This window comes from Palaemon carinicauda, chromosome 8, assembly GCF_036898095.1.
Source record: "Palaemon carinicauda isolate YSFRI2023 chromosome 8, ASM3689809v2, whole genome shotgun sequence".
Taxonomy (NCBI): domain Eukaryota; kingdom Metazoa; phylum Arthropoda; class Malacostraca; order Decapoda; family Palaemonidae; genus Palaemon; species Palaemon carinicauda.
In genome coordinates this window covers 153,720,662-153,734,248 of record NC_090732.1, presented here as the reverse complement: position 1 = coordinate 153,734,248, position 13,587 = coordinate 153,720,662, and the positions used below count along the sequence as shown (strand labels likewise).

The window sequence follows — 13,587 nt, the reverse complement described above, 5'->3', positions numbered from 1 at the left end:
AATTTGTTCATGATACAGTACTTTGAAAAAAAAAAAACTTGCAGATCACACTTTTATTTTTGTGAATTGAAAAATTAAGTCTTTTCTCCTGACAAGCTCAGCTAGCTTTGAAATTAGGAGGAAAATAGTTTTGTGATGTTCAATAAAAGTACAGTACTTTGATAACTAATATTTAATTTTGCTGATAAGTACTGTACAGTATGAACTTTTTGCAAGGTATGTAAGTGAATAGTATTTGCTAGAAATCACAAAGTATTTGGTTGTGAGAATTCAAAGAACTTATTGTAATGGGATTATTTCTATGAACCACCTCCTGATATACATATTCTCTAGAAACTGTTTATTGACATTCACCTGTAAAATTTAAAAATACAATTTTTCAGTTTTCCTTTCAACACACACACACATGCCTCTAGTAGTTATTGGTAAGAAGAAAATCACCAGGGTCTCTTAGTTATTTCAGTCTCTTTGTCCCATCAATTTGAGAACGGATGATTGTGATAGGTTTTACTGCATTCTAAGATGTCTTCCTCCGGATTTGTTAGTTTGCACGAAGACAGGACTGTTTAAATAACCTTTGTGAGAAGGGAAAATATCTCGCTTCCATGGATAAGTATTTTTCAAGTTCAAAGCTTGCTTTTAATTCAAGGATAATCCAGAGTAGAATATACATGTGCCTCAATGGTGTGAAAAGTATCAGCAATGCAAAACATTCTGTAATTTCTTCCCCTACTTTGGGACTTATGGTAGCTGTAGAAAGAATAAGTTTTTGCTTGGGGGATACCAGAACTCAAACTGATGCTTCAATCTTCCTAGAATTCTTGCTTAGGAGTTCCTTTTATACCAGTTGTAATCAAGATTCCTCTCTAGTAGATATTCTGAAAGTATTGTCAACCTAACTTGAAGACCTGTATGACATTCCGTACCGGTAGAATCCCAGTGAATGGGAGAAAACTTTCCCATTTCTATCAAGCTTTGGAAAACCTTCATCCTGATCTGTAGGTACTAGTTGTAGTAAAAATAAAAATTCCTCTAACCTCAAATCCTTCCTTGTCCAGAGAGCCAGTTGTATATCATAGTTATCTTAGAAGTACAGTGAAAGCTCACATTTTGCAATAAGAAATTGTGAACCTTTCAGAGATATATTTGATAGAAGAGGTTATTCTTAGTTCTTAAAGCTTCAGGGCATTGGAGTTTAGTTCTAGATGTCTTGGCCCACAAGTTTTCTGTTCTCAAATATTTTTGATGGGCTTACTTTTAACAGTGCTGGGGGTTTTATGTTTTCTTTAGACCTTTGAGATGGATATTTTCTCATTCCAACTTATCTCACTTAGATGGAATTCTGTTGTTTTTTCAATGGTTAAAGGTTTACAATTCAAGTGCCTGTTTTGCAGTCTCAGGGCAACCTCTTGTGTCCACCAGGATGGGTTGTCATCTCAATATGGTCAAGATTTATGGAGTTAAAAATTTTTTTATACCTGCGTGGTTGACTACTTTTGAGTGATGGGAAAGGATTTGTTTTCTAGTGGTGTGGTCATTCAGGTTTTTGGATTAACTGGAGATCTGGATTTTGGATTGATGGAGATCTGATCAATTTGAAGTCGTCTTGCGCTGACTCGTATTCTATATTTGGGAATAATAATAGCAGGGTTTTCTGTGGTAGATGATTCAGATTTTTATTTTGTTGCAAAAGTGTAAAATGTTGAAGCCTGCATTATTTCGAGTGTGGACGAGACTACAAAGGACCATGGCTGCCTTGATTGAATTCATTCCGATAGGATACCCAAAGATAAGGGTTTTCAAATTTCATCTTGATGTACATTGGAACAGAATATCCAATCTAGACACAATCTCAATTTAAGTGATGAAAACCCAACTTCAACTGCTAAGTTAGTAGGATGATAGCAGGCAGTTAGCTCAGGGAGTTTCTTGGATATGAAAATCCCAGATTTTTATCGGTTTGCAGATGCTTCATAGGATGGTTGAGGAGTAACTTGATTATTTTAATCTATCAACTCCACATATCAATTGGTTAGAGCTTATAGCAATATTCAAAACTTCATGACCAGGAACTATTGATGGTAGGGAAGACCATGCTGTGTATTTTCAGGCAATACGACAGCATTAGGCTACATCCAGAACCAAAGTGGTAAAAGTTCCCCTTGCCTGAACAATTCAAATACTGGAGATGCTGTGATTTAGGACAGATTTTAGAGGAATAATCCTTGTTCCCCAGTTTTTTTTTTTTTTTTTTTTTCTGAGAAAATCAAACGTCGTAGCAGGTAAGCTATGCAGAAAGAGTAGATTCTTCTAAACAAATGGTTGCTATATCCTTCAGTGTATTTAGAAATTTGGGATTGTGCTGTAGTCTGTTTGTAGACACGTTTACAACTTTGCTAACCAAGGATGAAGTGTTTTTGTTCTCCTGTTCTGGATTCCTTAGGTATGGAAAGTAAAGTCCCTGCTACAAGACTGGTCAAATCTAGATCTACGCATCCCCTTAGTTTACCATGATTCAGCAGATGGGAAACTAGTTCTGGATCTCTGCAAACAGAACCATTGCTCTAATGACCCGGTTCTGGCCACAAAGGGAATAGTGCACAGGTCTATGGCCTCCTGTTTTCTGAGGGTCTGATAAGGTTGCTGCGCACATCAACCTGCTCAGACCTCCAGTCTAATTTCAAATTCCATGCTTTATCTAACCACATGGAGGTTCTTTATTGTATTATCAGAAACAAAGGGTTGCCTTTTATAGGTTCCGAAAGACAGTCTACCACTGTTCTGTATCAAAGACACCCGAATGTTTTAGTTGTGCCTGTCTAAGAATGTATCTGTGTCTAGAACTAGCCTGGATATTGTTAAATCTTTTAAGTTTTCCTTTGTATGAAAAGAGACTTTCAATATCAGCTATTTAGGGATATGGATTAATGCTTAATTCTGGAATTAGATCTCTCCATTTCAGGTACTATAGCATATGAATTTAGAGCTTTTATTATTGAAAGGCTTCCAGTAGTCCAATCTATTCTTTGGTATCTGGATGTGGTTTTACAGATTTCAAGGCTTAAATACTTTTCCTATTGGCATTGGCTTTCACTTAACAGATTTCAAGGCTTAAATACTTTTCCTATTGCCATTGGCTTCAGCTAAATGTCTAATATCCTACAAGAAATATCTTTAAGGTTGGCTTTGTGGATCATATGATTTTGTCTTTGTTTTTTCTTCAAAGGAGAAAATGATTGCAAGACTTGATTAAGTCTATTGTAAGTTTTTCAAATCTCCTCTGGGAATAAATATAGAAATTTCATCAGAAAAAAGATTTTCCTCTGTAAGAGGAGTTCAATATCATTTAGAAGTTCACTAAGAATTGAATCCAAATCTAATACAAAACCTTGAAAGTTAAGGTCCATGTTGTTAGAAGTACAGCTACATCTCCTAACTTCTGCAGAAATCTATTTTTTGTTAAGAGTTTTAGTGATGGCTCATAGGCATACCAAGTTGGCGTTTGCTAAATGTGGTCTTGAAGAATCTGGGTTACTTACCAAGATTGCTGGGTTATAGATTCTACAGTTAATTCATAATTTGTTACCAAAATTCTAGTTTGGTTGCATGATGTTAGGGTAATATTGAGTTATACTTCAAAATAATGTATAATTTAGAGACAATCTTGGTCCCAGATTTTAAATATCTTTAGAAAAGCCATCTGGAGTCCCTTATTTCAAACTGTATTTTGAGATGATTTGCTACCATTAATGTAGACCAATTGAGTAAAATTTTCATACAATATTCTATATTTTAATTCTATAAATGACTTATCTCTTTCCCTTCACTGGTGCCCCCCCCCCCCACCTTGAATGAGTGGGAATCAATGATATGAAATAAATGGAATTTTGATGATAAAATTTATTTCTACGCTCGCCTAATGTTCATATACATGCCCATCCTCCCCCTCACTGACTTTTGATGTTTAGAGGATAGGGAATAGTTTCGACTTGGATAACAAAGAGCCCCTGGCAATTTGCTTCTTACCATTAACCACAAGTTTCTCATTACTCTACTTTACTAGAGGTATGTCTCTATTTAAGAGAGAAATGGGAAATTTAAAAAAAAAAAATCTTGTCTGTAAATGTTGGTAAATCAAGCTTCAAGAGAAGAAGCGATATGAACATCAGGTGAGTATTGTATAGAAATGAAAAAATATAGTATCGGAATTCAATTATTCCCAGAAGGTTTACAGATGGTTTGGTAATGAAATGCAAATTTACTTTTGCATGTAGAATAAGTGTTTATCTTTTGCATGATAAGTACTGCAATAAAATGAATGTTGTACAGTATCAAGAAACATAAAAGTTAGGAACTTTTGGTTTTGCATTTTAAGAATATCACTCGGCCAAACCCCCTTCTCTTGGCACTGTAAATAATGCATGACATTATCGTACCGCACTCTTGGACGATATTTAGTTGCTGCTTGGCTTTGACACTGATAACAGCGAAATGTTTTTCATTCGATATCTAAAGGAGACTCTAGGACCTGTCAATTGGTACTGTTATTTGTACAATGTTCTATCAACATGCTTCTGAAAATGTCCTTGTCACGACAACACAAATAGTGATTCTCTCTCTCTCTTTCTTTCTGTTCATCAATGACCACTACAACTCACTCATTCCAGGGAGAACTGGTACACTCTAGAGCAAAGCAACCCCCTACCCTCCACCCACCATGAAATATGTATAGAGAGAAGACAGTGCCTAATTAGTAGCTGACCCCTACCCCTTCCCTTTCTACCTCAGACGTTATAACCCCCACCTAGCCATAAAGAGATGTGGAAGAACAGGAGAGTTATTGCTACTGAAAATGGTGGTGCTGGTGTTACCTATTGCTATTGATGGTGGTTATAGTCTGACTATAAGCAATAAAGCAGTTTATTAACTTTGGATTTAAGGTAACATATGGCCACCTTGAGCAAGGCCAGATAAAAATATTTAAAACTATTTTTAATTTTTTTTCAAGTTTTTTATTTTGAAATTTTTTTATTACTTTTACATAATCTTCTTTATTCAAGCCTTGTATTTAGTCCTCATGCTTATCAAGTTCATCATTGCTGCTGTCTGATTGTCTCAGTTCAGTTAAAAATGTCTCAAACAAATGTTCAAGAGGAATGTCTTTTTTACCACAGTGCAATATAGTCTTCTTGAATTATATTTGAATGTTTGCATTGTTTCCAGTTATCTGTACAATAGTTAAACTACCAGTTGACTCTATGTCAGCCTTCAACCTTTGTCCCTATTATAGAAATACTTGATATTCAACGCGACATTCTTAGCTTGGCTGACGAGTCTGACTGTTCCCGCTGGCCTACCAAACATAGGGTTATGGATAGTACTTGGACATAATCCTTCCCCCTCTCAATGCATGAGGGTATGAAACTTGCATGACTATCCAACTCTGACTCACGATAAGGACAGCTCTTCCAGCCATATGAGTATTATTGAGAGATAGCTGCATGGGTTAGACAGAGGTTGCAAATTGGGTAGGGAGGATGAGGGTGTAGCCGAATGATAATTCTTAAATGCGTTGACTATAGGTACAATTAGTTTTTATTGCTGTCCCAGCACATTACTTCTTGCTTTGCTTGAATAGCACTCAGTGTATAGAGTAGTACGAAATTCTCCGTGTGCCAACAGGTACCGTACGACAAAGGACATCTCTCTGCCATTCCGTGTGATTCCTTTGGTCCGGGAGGTTGGTCGTACCAAAATGGAAGTAAAAGTTGTCATTAAGAGCAACTTCAAGCCTTCACTACTTGCTCAGAAAATTGAGGTAAGTAAATGGGAAATTTTTTTTAAAGTTTAGTTTGTGACTGTAAGTTATTTGAGCAGTAGTTATTGGAAAAGTATGCTGTGGGAAGACGGAAAGGAATTTTAGTGTGATGTCTCTGTTAATTAAATTAACTTAATTTCATCACATAGGTGCGAATTCCAACACCACTCAACACGTCTGGAGTCCAACTTATTTGTATGAAGGGGAAGGCCAAGTACAAAGCCTCTGAAAATGCCATTGTGTGGAAGTAAGTTCAATCCTCTTATATTTCGTAGTTTTTAAAATATCTGTTGCTTTTAAATTATAGTGTGTAAGTTCTTCATGTAAAGTGTTTTGTGTCAGATCCTTATTACTGTATACTAGGTAATTTAACCAGACTGTAAATACCAAGGGTCCTAAAATTACCAGTTACATTTTGTATTCCCAGAGCCATTGTTCCTGAAATTTTGTTAACTTGAAAAGTATATGTATGATTTTTAGTGGTAGATCAACAAGAAGTGAGAATATCAGAGTATCTAGTTTGGTATACTGTACAGTATCAACCCTTTGAGTACCAACCTCATGTTATGCCTCATTAAATGCTTAACCCCTAATCTCCGATACCTAGAGAATTGCTTCTGTAGTAAAGATTTCAATTGGTTTATGTTTATACAATTCATCTGTTAAGTACTTCATCATCATCTCCTCCTCCTCCTATTGATGCAAAGGGCCTCTGTTAGATTTCGCCAGTCATCTCTATCTTGAACTTTTAAATCAATACTACATTCATCATCTATTTCACATAGTCCTCAGCCATGTAGGCCTGGGTCTTCCAACTCTTCTAGTGTCTTGTGGAGCCCAATTGAAAGTTTGGTGAACTAATCTCTCTTGGGGAGCGTGAAGAGCAGGCCCAAACCATCTTCATCTACCCCTCACCATGATCTCATAGTCAGCCTGTTCAACATAAAAACATTTGCTGCAAGTTTGAACTTTTGAAGTTCTACTGATTCAACTACCCGATTAGGAAGATCATTCCACAACTTGGTCACAGCTGGAATAAAACTTCTAGAATACTGCGTTGTATTGAAGCTCATGATGGAGAAGGCCTGGCAGTTAGAATTAACTGCCTGCCTAATATTACAAACAACGATGGAATTGTCCACGAAGCTCTGAATGTACAGGATGGTCACAGTTATGAAAAATCTTATGCAACATGCATAATGAACAATGAACTAATTGAATGATGTTGCCAAAGATTAATATCTAGATCAGGAATAAGAAATTTAATAGACAGTAAGTTTCTGTCCAACAAATTAAGATGAGAATCTGCAGCAGAAGATCAGACAGGAGAACAATACTCAAAACAAGGTAGAATGAAAATTAAAACACTTCTTCAGAATAGATTGATCACCAAAAATCTGTCTGCAGGTGGATTTAATTACCAAGTAATCTGTAGCTTTCTTGAAATAAATAATAGGTACTGTCTGGGAGAATTATCCATGCAAGACTTGAATCTTTTCCTGTAAAGGCACTCAAGTAATCTTTAAGGAAAGTAAAATACTGCTATGCACGTACTTCCCATACTCAATTTAAAAGCTTGTATTCAAATGCCATCAGTAAAGGTGAAATATCTTGCACTATTTGGCATATTACTTGCTAAACACATATGGAAAATAAGAGACCAAGGCAAGTAATTAGAGAGAGAGATTTGGTTGTCTTTTACTTATGAAGTAAGGTGATGTAAGATATAGTAGGAAAATATAATCCCAATAATTTGTTGGATATATGAAGACTGGCAATGTTTGAATTAATATAACATATGTGGATTTCAATTTCCTTCAGTTCTACTCTTCCTGCACTGTCATTTTTAATGAGGACCTTTTTTTGTATGTGTATAGACACCAATCCAAGTGGCAGTAAAGTTTGCTCGCTGCGTAGAGCAGGTACGTGCTGTGTGTTATAGGGGGGACCTCTTGCATAAGAAAATCTTATATGGATCGAGGAGGAGGATTAAAAAAAATGATTTTAATGAAAATTGTTTCTTCATTGTTCCAGTCTTCATCCAAAATCTCCAATTCACTATTGAAACAAAGCATATTCAGTAGTCATAAAATAATCACCTTCAATGTCCAGTTACATGAATCACATTAACTGGATCACTGGAATGGAAGCAAATGTGACCCTTTTTTGTGATGTAGTGTACAGAAAAGCAAGCATATTGTTTATGTGGGTGGATATACAGAATGTGGTTACTGTCGATCAAATAAAAGTAAAATATTAGCTGATGAAATGTCTGAAAACAGTAATTTTATAAGCAAGTAACAGCATTCTCTTGTCTTGCCCTTGGGATAGGTGAGGGGTTTGAAGGAAATGAGTAAAAACGTACTCGGTTATGATATTCGGTACCAAGTAGGTATATGATATTATTTTACAGTTTACAGTATGATGTTAATTTTATTTATTATTCTGTTTGGTCAGTGCATAAGTTTTTCTTGTTGCCAGGATCAAGCGTATGGGTGGTATGAAGGAATCTCAGATTTCAGCTGAAATTGAACTCTTGCAAACTGACACTAAGAAGAAATGGACCAGGCCACCTATTTCCATGAACTTTGAGGTAAGGGAGATTGTATGAATTATTTATTTTTCACTTTTATTGTCAATGAATTTAGCTTTCATGCATAGAGTAATACAGTATCTTTTGCAATACCACTAGAAATATCTTCAACGTTCTTATTGTCTATACTAACCCAAGATTTATTTTAGGTGTGCTCTCTCTCTCTCTCTCTCTCTCTCTCTCTCTCTCTCTCTCTCTCTCTCTCTCTCTCTCTCTCTCTCTCTCTCTCTCTCTCTCTCTCCCTCCCCCCCCGGTGAATTATGTTTAATTCGGGTATTTGCCTGATTAGTACAACAAACTTATGGAAAATGGTTAGGAATATGTCAGAATTTTTATTCTCTTCAGTACATGTATTTTTTATTGCTTGTAGAATTAATTCATATGACAGATTGATTAGTTCTTGGTGCCATTTTTAATATTTTTCAATAAATCTTTAAATGGATGAGAGAACAATAGAGAAACTTTGCAAGAATTTGGCAGTCAATCTTTATTATCAATAGCAAGATACAGAAGAGGACTGATTGCTTGGTATGGTAGCCATTTCACTTTGTAAATGGTTTCAAGTGTTCCGTTAATCTATGCAGAGAGGTTATGTCATTAATGGAACTGGAGTGTTTATATGAACTACCAGGTAGTTTGATGTAGTGTTGAACATGCTGTTAATACTGTTACTAGTTTGGATTTTTAGGCCAAAAGCGGAGGAATTAAAATTCATTAGTTCTTTGGGTTGTTAGTCAAATTGGGAGCGCAATTGTCTACTTTCTCAAGATAGTTAACTACAGATTTACTCATTATATCTACAGTATATCAGTTTACTGTTAGTCTTACGATTAAGTAAAAAAAGTTGCTTCAATCACAGCCCCAAGGTCTCACCAATTGCAAAATAAAATATAATGAGGAAACAAAGATGTTTGCAGTGATGCTAATTTTCATCCCATCAAATTTAATTTGATCTCAGTTTGTAGCTTGTAAGATCTCAAAGAAGACACTCAAAATTTTCTCTTACTGTATTTCCTGTCAAGTCAACAGATTGGGACATTATTACTTCCTGTTGAAGTGCTAGAACATGCTAAAAATGAACTAGGAAGCCAAGTAGAAATGCGAATATATTGGGCTACTATACAAAAGATCCTAACTATACAAAAAAAAAAAAAATCTTGGTTTACTGGGATGTAATACCATAGACATATTCCTCCCTTATTATCAGATAATGCTGAGAAACTTGGGTTACCTGTAGGGCAAAGTAGAGCTATTAGTAGCACATTTAAAGTTGATCAACCTTGGTTTGATATTCTTCTTTAATTGATAGTAGGCCAGAATTTGTAGTGTCACTCTGCTTACATTTGATTGTGAATGGCTTATGCAAAGTCCTTCATTGGAAGCATAGTGTTAGTGTCGTCACTTACCCAGGTAGAATTACTAAATTACCTATGCATCTGGCAACCCTCACCTGTCTTTTCTTTCTGTTCTCATTCTTATTTGTCATACTTAAGATCTTCATCAAAACTCACTCATTTATTTGGAATCAGGCATGCAGTCTGTAATAAAATGTAACTAATGCTATTGGCTTTTAGACAATCTCCACGCCATGAAAATACAATACAGTACATTGTATTCAGTCTCAAAAAATATGTCTCGCTTTGAGATTGAACTCATTGCGTTGATAATGGATTCTTCTGGACATGGTATGTGTTAAAATGTATGGAAGTATGTGGATTGGCTGCATTGTCCAAAGCTTGTTTTTACTGTTTTAGGGCTGCAAATAGTTTCCAGTCACATTAGAGACTATATTATGTAAAATGAATCTTAAACTACACATTGATTTGTTAGCTAGTTATTAGATCACATTTATTTTCATAGGTTATGCATTCTATACACCTGCAAATGTAGGTTTAAACCCTTTTTTATTTCTCATTCTTATTTTGATATATAGGTTAAGGTGCCTGGTTGAGTTGGAAATAGAAAATAGTAGACATTACAAACTAAACATTAGTTAGTTATCAGTGTCTGCGGATTTGTGATATAATTGTGGTGATTTATTACCCAAGGATTATATTGCCATGTTAGAGTTAGTTTACTTCTGCTTTTGAGTTTTTTAAATTGGTTTGACCTATTGATATGTGTCAACGCCTTGTGGTCCAGCTATAGAGTATAAATAATTGAATTATACATTAATTTTAAAACACGCTAGATAAACTTTTATTTTATGACTTCAGGTGGTAGGTGACAAGTCCTTCAACTCTTCATGTTTGTTTTTCTCAAAATGGTAGAATTCATTCATGACAAATTTAGGGTGTTATGGTAGTAAGCAAGTGTAGTTTTCGCAGGATAAGTAAGAATTCCACAGAGCTAATCCTTTCGTAGCAGTTTCTTATCCTGAAAATTTGTGGCATATCACCGGTAAGAAATAAGAAGTTAGTCGCTAAATAATTTTTGTGTGCTTTTGTTGATAAAACATAGTGCTGAATCAAATAGAGTTGTTAAAAGATACAAATATTTAGATTATTTATCAAGTTCTTTGTCTGTTAGGAAGACTTTGTATTTCTACTGTTTTATATTCAGTACTGTTAACTAATGCTAGTTTTGCAGAGAGATATAATGTGTAAGTACATGAAATGGTGTATTAATTTGTTATGCCTGTAAACTAACGATGTTGTAGATGTTTGATGTTGAAAATTCCTCTTTTTATTTATTAGTGGTTCGTTAGAACAGTATAGAACAAAAGCTGCTTTGACTGTTGTGAAAGATGCATTTAACATTTTTTTTTTTCAGATTAGCTTTTCAGATATGCTGTACACTATATGAATTTTTTTTTATACAATATTAGATTTGGGGTGGATAAATGATTTTTAATTAAAAACTGAAACTCCTATTGGTGTGTTGACTATTTTTTTTGTCATATACACATGTGTATGTATATACTGCATAGTATTGAATACTCTTCCAAAATGTAAGCTAATACTTTAGTATTAGTAAAGAGCTGGAAATGATTAAATTTTGGAAGGCCAAGGTTATGGTCAATCAAAATACAATTCACATAATCAACCATAAGTTTAGACATCGTTGCCACATAGACTTCAAACTTGGTTCCTATTTGAGTGTATGAAAATCCACATAAATTAATGTATGTTCAGGTCAAAGTCCAAGGTTGAGTCCATGGTCAAAGTCGAGCCAAAGGTCAAATTCCGGTCATCAACCATAAGGCCACAATTTTAATCATAAAGTAATGAAACTTGCAGGGATTTTAAACTGTTGTGTAAAGAGCTGGAAATTATTAAATTTTAAAAGGTCAAAGGTCAAGGGCATGGACGAGCAAAACGTCCATATCACTTAATCAGCCATAAGTTTGGACGTCCTTGTCACAGAGACATTTAACTTAGTTCTTATTTGAGTGTGTGAAAATCCACGCCAATAAATACATGTTAAGGTTCAAGGTCAAGGTCACGATCGAGCAAAATCTCGAGAAATAGCTGCTGCGGAGGTCTGTGCTCTACCGAGTGCCCCTCTAGTTTTTAATACATTACCTGAACTAAAGTAGGGATTTTCATAAAAAGATCATGTAAATTAAAGATTCATGTCATTGGTAAACATGGGAATTGTAAGGAGAAAGTGAGACATCGTATGGTTTAAAAAGGAAGTTCTATTATTTTGAAACTATTATAAATATGTTTATTATAAGATTCTGAATAAACCGTAAGTCTTATTTGATTTGCAAGTTTAATTTTAGATTTCATATGATGTAGGTTTTCTGAAATATTATGAGACTTTCATGAAGTTTCAGTAATGGCAAGAGACTTTTTAAAGTTTTAAGGGAATATTAATTGCATATGAGGTTTGATACTTGTATATCATAAAAAGTACTGTTCAGATATGTGTACTCCAATGGGCTTTCTTAAGTCATTTGTGTTAATACTAGAGATTTGAGAAATGAAATATATTTTGAAGAAAAAAATTGGAAATGCTACAGACATACACTTGATATTCTTGTAAAATTAACTTTTCTGAACCAGGGTATCTTAGATTTTTTTTTTTTTTTTTTTTTTTTTGTCAAACTAAAGGAACATAGAATATTTTGGAATTTTAATTCAGCATAAATTGCCTTGGAAATTGAGACCACTAACTGATTAAAGCTATACAAAAAGCTTTTCATTTGAAAGCAAATCCTTTAACAGTCTTGGCTGTACAGGTATTGTAAAGTGAATGAAAAATGTCAAACATTGATGGACAGCTAAATTTCCTAAGGTATTAAAGTTCATGCTATTTTTTTTCTAAATCAAGTTTATTATTGCACATCTGTCGAAAGTTTCATGAAAAAAAAAAAAAAGTTTCTGCTACAGTAGCACTGTTCCTTGTGTATGTAATGTCAAGGATGTTTTCTAAAGAATTTGAAATAGAAATTTAATGGTGAATGTGGCATGGAATAAATTGTTACTCTCCATTCACACGTTTTTCCCCAGATGAAGTAGCTTAACTGTGATATTTGTAGCTTTTGTTTTGTATAAATGTGTTGCGTTATGTCATTCAGGTGTTGTGATCCTTTTTTTGCATTAGTGATCAGAGAAGGTAAATTGGCTTGTATTTTGTGTGTTAATAGTACAGTACTGGTGAAAACCATGTAAAAAAAAAATGCATGCTGTGAGTAAAGTTAGATAGTCATGAAACCATTACTTTTTTTCATATCCATTGTCATGATATGTTATTAATTAACAGGTTTTATTGCTTTTCCTCTTCTAAAGGTGCCGTTTGCCCCATCTGGCTTCAAGGTCCGCTACTTGAAGGTGTTCGAGTCGAAGCTCAACTATTCTGACCACGACGTAATCAAATGGGTTCGCTACATCGGCCGCTCGGGACTCTACGAGACCAGATGTTAACCACGAAACTCTTAAAAAAAATTATTCAAAAGATGATTGGCTCTGTAGGCCCACCAGGAATATCAGTTTGGGTAAAAATTTCAGGTAGCCTCAAATATTGTTACAGTTTATTGGAGTACAGTACTGTGAAAATGTTAGATGTAAATTATTAGCAGATATAGGCAATTTATTAAGAAATAATGAAGGAATATATTTGATGGAGAGGGTATAAGATGGATTTTTTATTTATCTAGAACTAGAACTTTCTTTTGGTAGGTAAAAATATTGTAACATTCCCCATACAAGAGTGACCTTTTTATCTCACT

At 34.6% G+C, this 13,587-nt stretch overlaps 1 protein-coding gene across 1 annotated transcript in view; it reads left to right on the top strand.

Moving 5' to 3' along the window:
• AP-2mu (adaptor protein complex 2, mu subunit) overlaps nucleotides 1-13,587 on the top strand; it is a 60,173-nt gene that overhangs the window by 46,438 nt on the left and 148 nt on the right. Inside the window, exons 9-12 of the mRNA XM_068379175.1 lie at nucleotides 5,683-5,818; nucleotides 5,968-6,065; nucleotides 8,300-8,411; nucleotides 13,148-13,587. The exon at nucleotides 13,148-13,587 is cut by the window's right edge and continues 148 nt beyond it. Coding sequence (XP_068235276.1) covers nucleotides 5,683-5,818; nucleotides 5,968-6,065; nucleotides 8,300-8,411; nucleotides 13,148-13,282 — 481 coding nt within the window. The 3' untranslated portion in view covers nucleotides 13,283-13,587. The remainder of the gene's footprint in view (nucleotides 1-5,682; nucleotides 5,819-5,967; nucleotides 6,066-8,299; nucleotides 8,412-13,147) is intronic.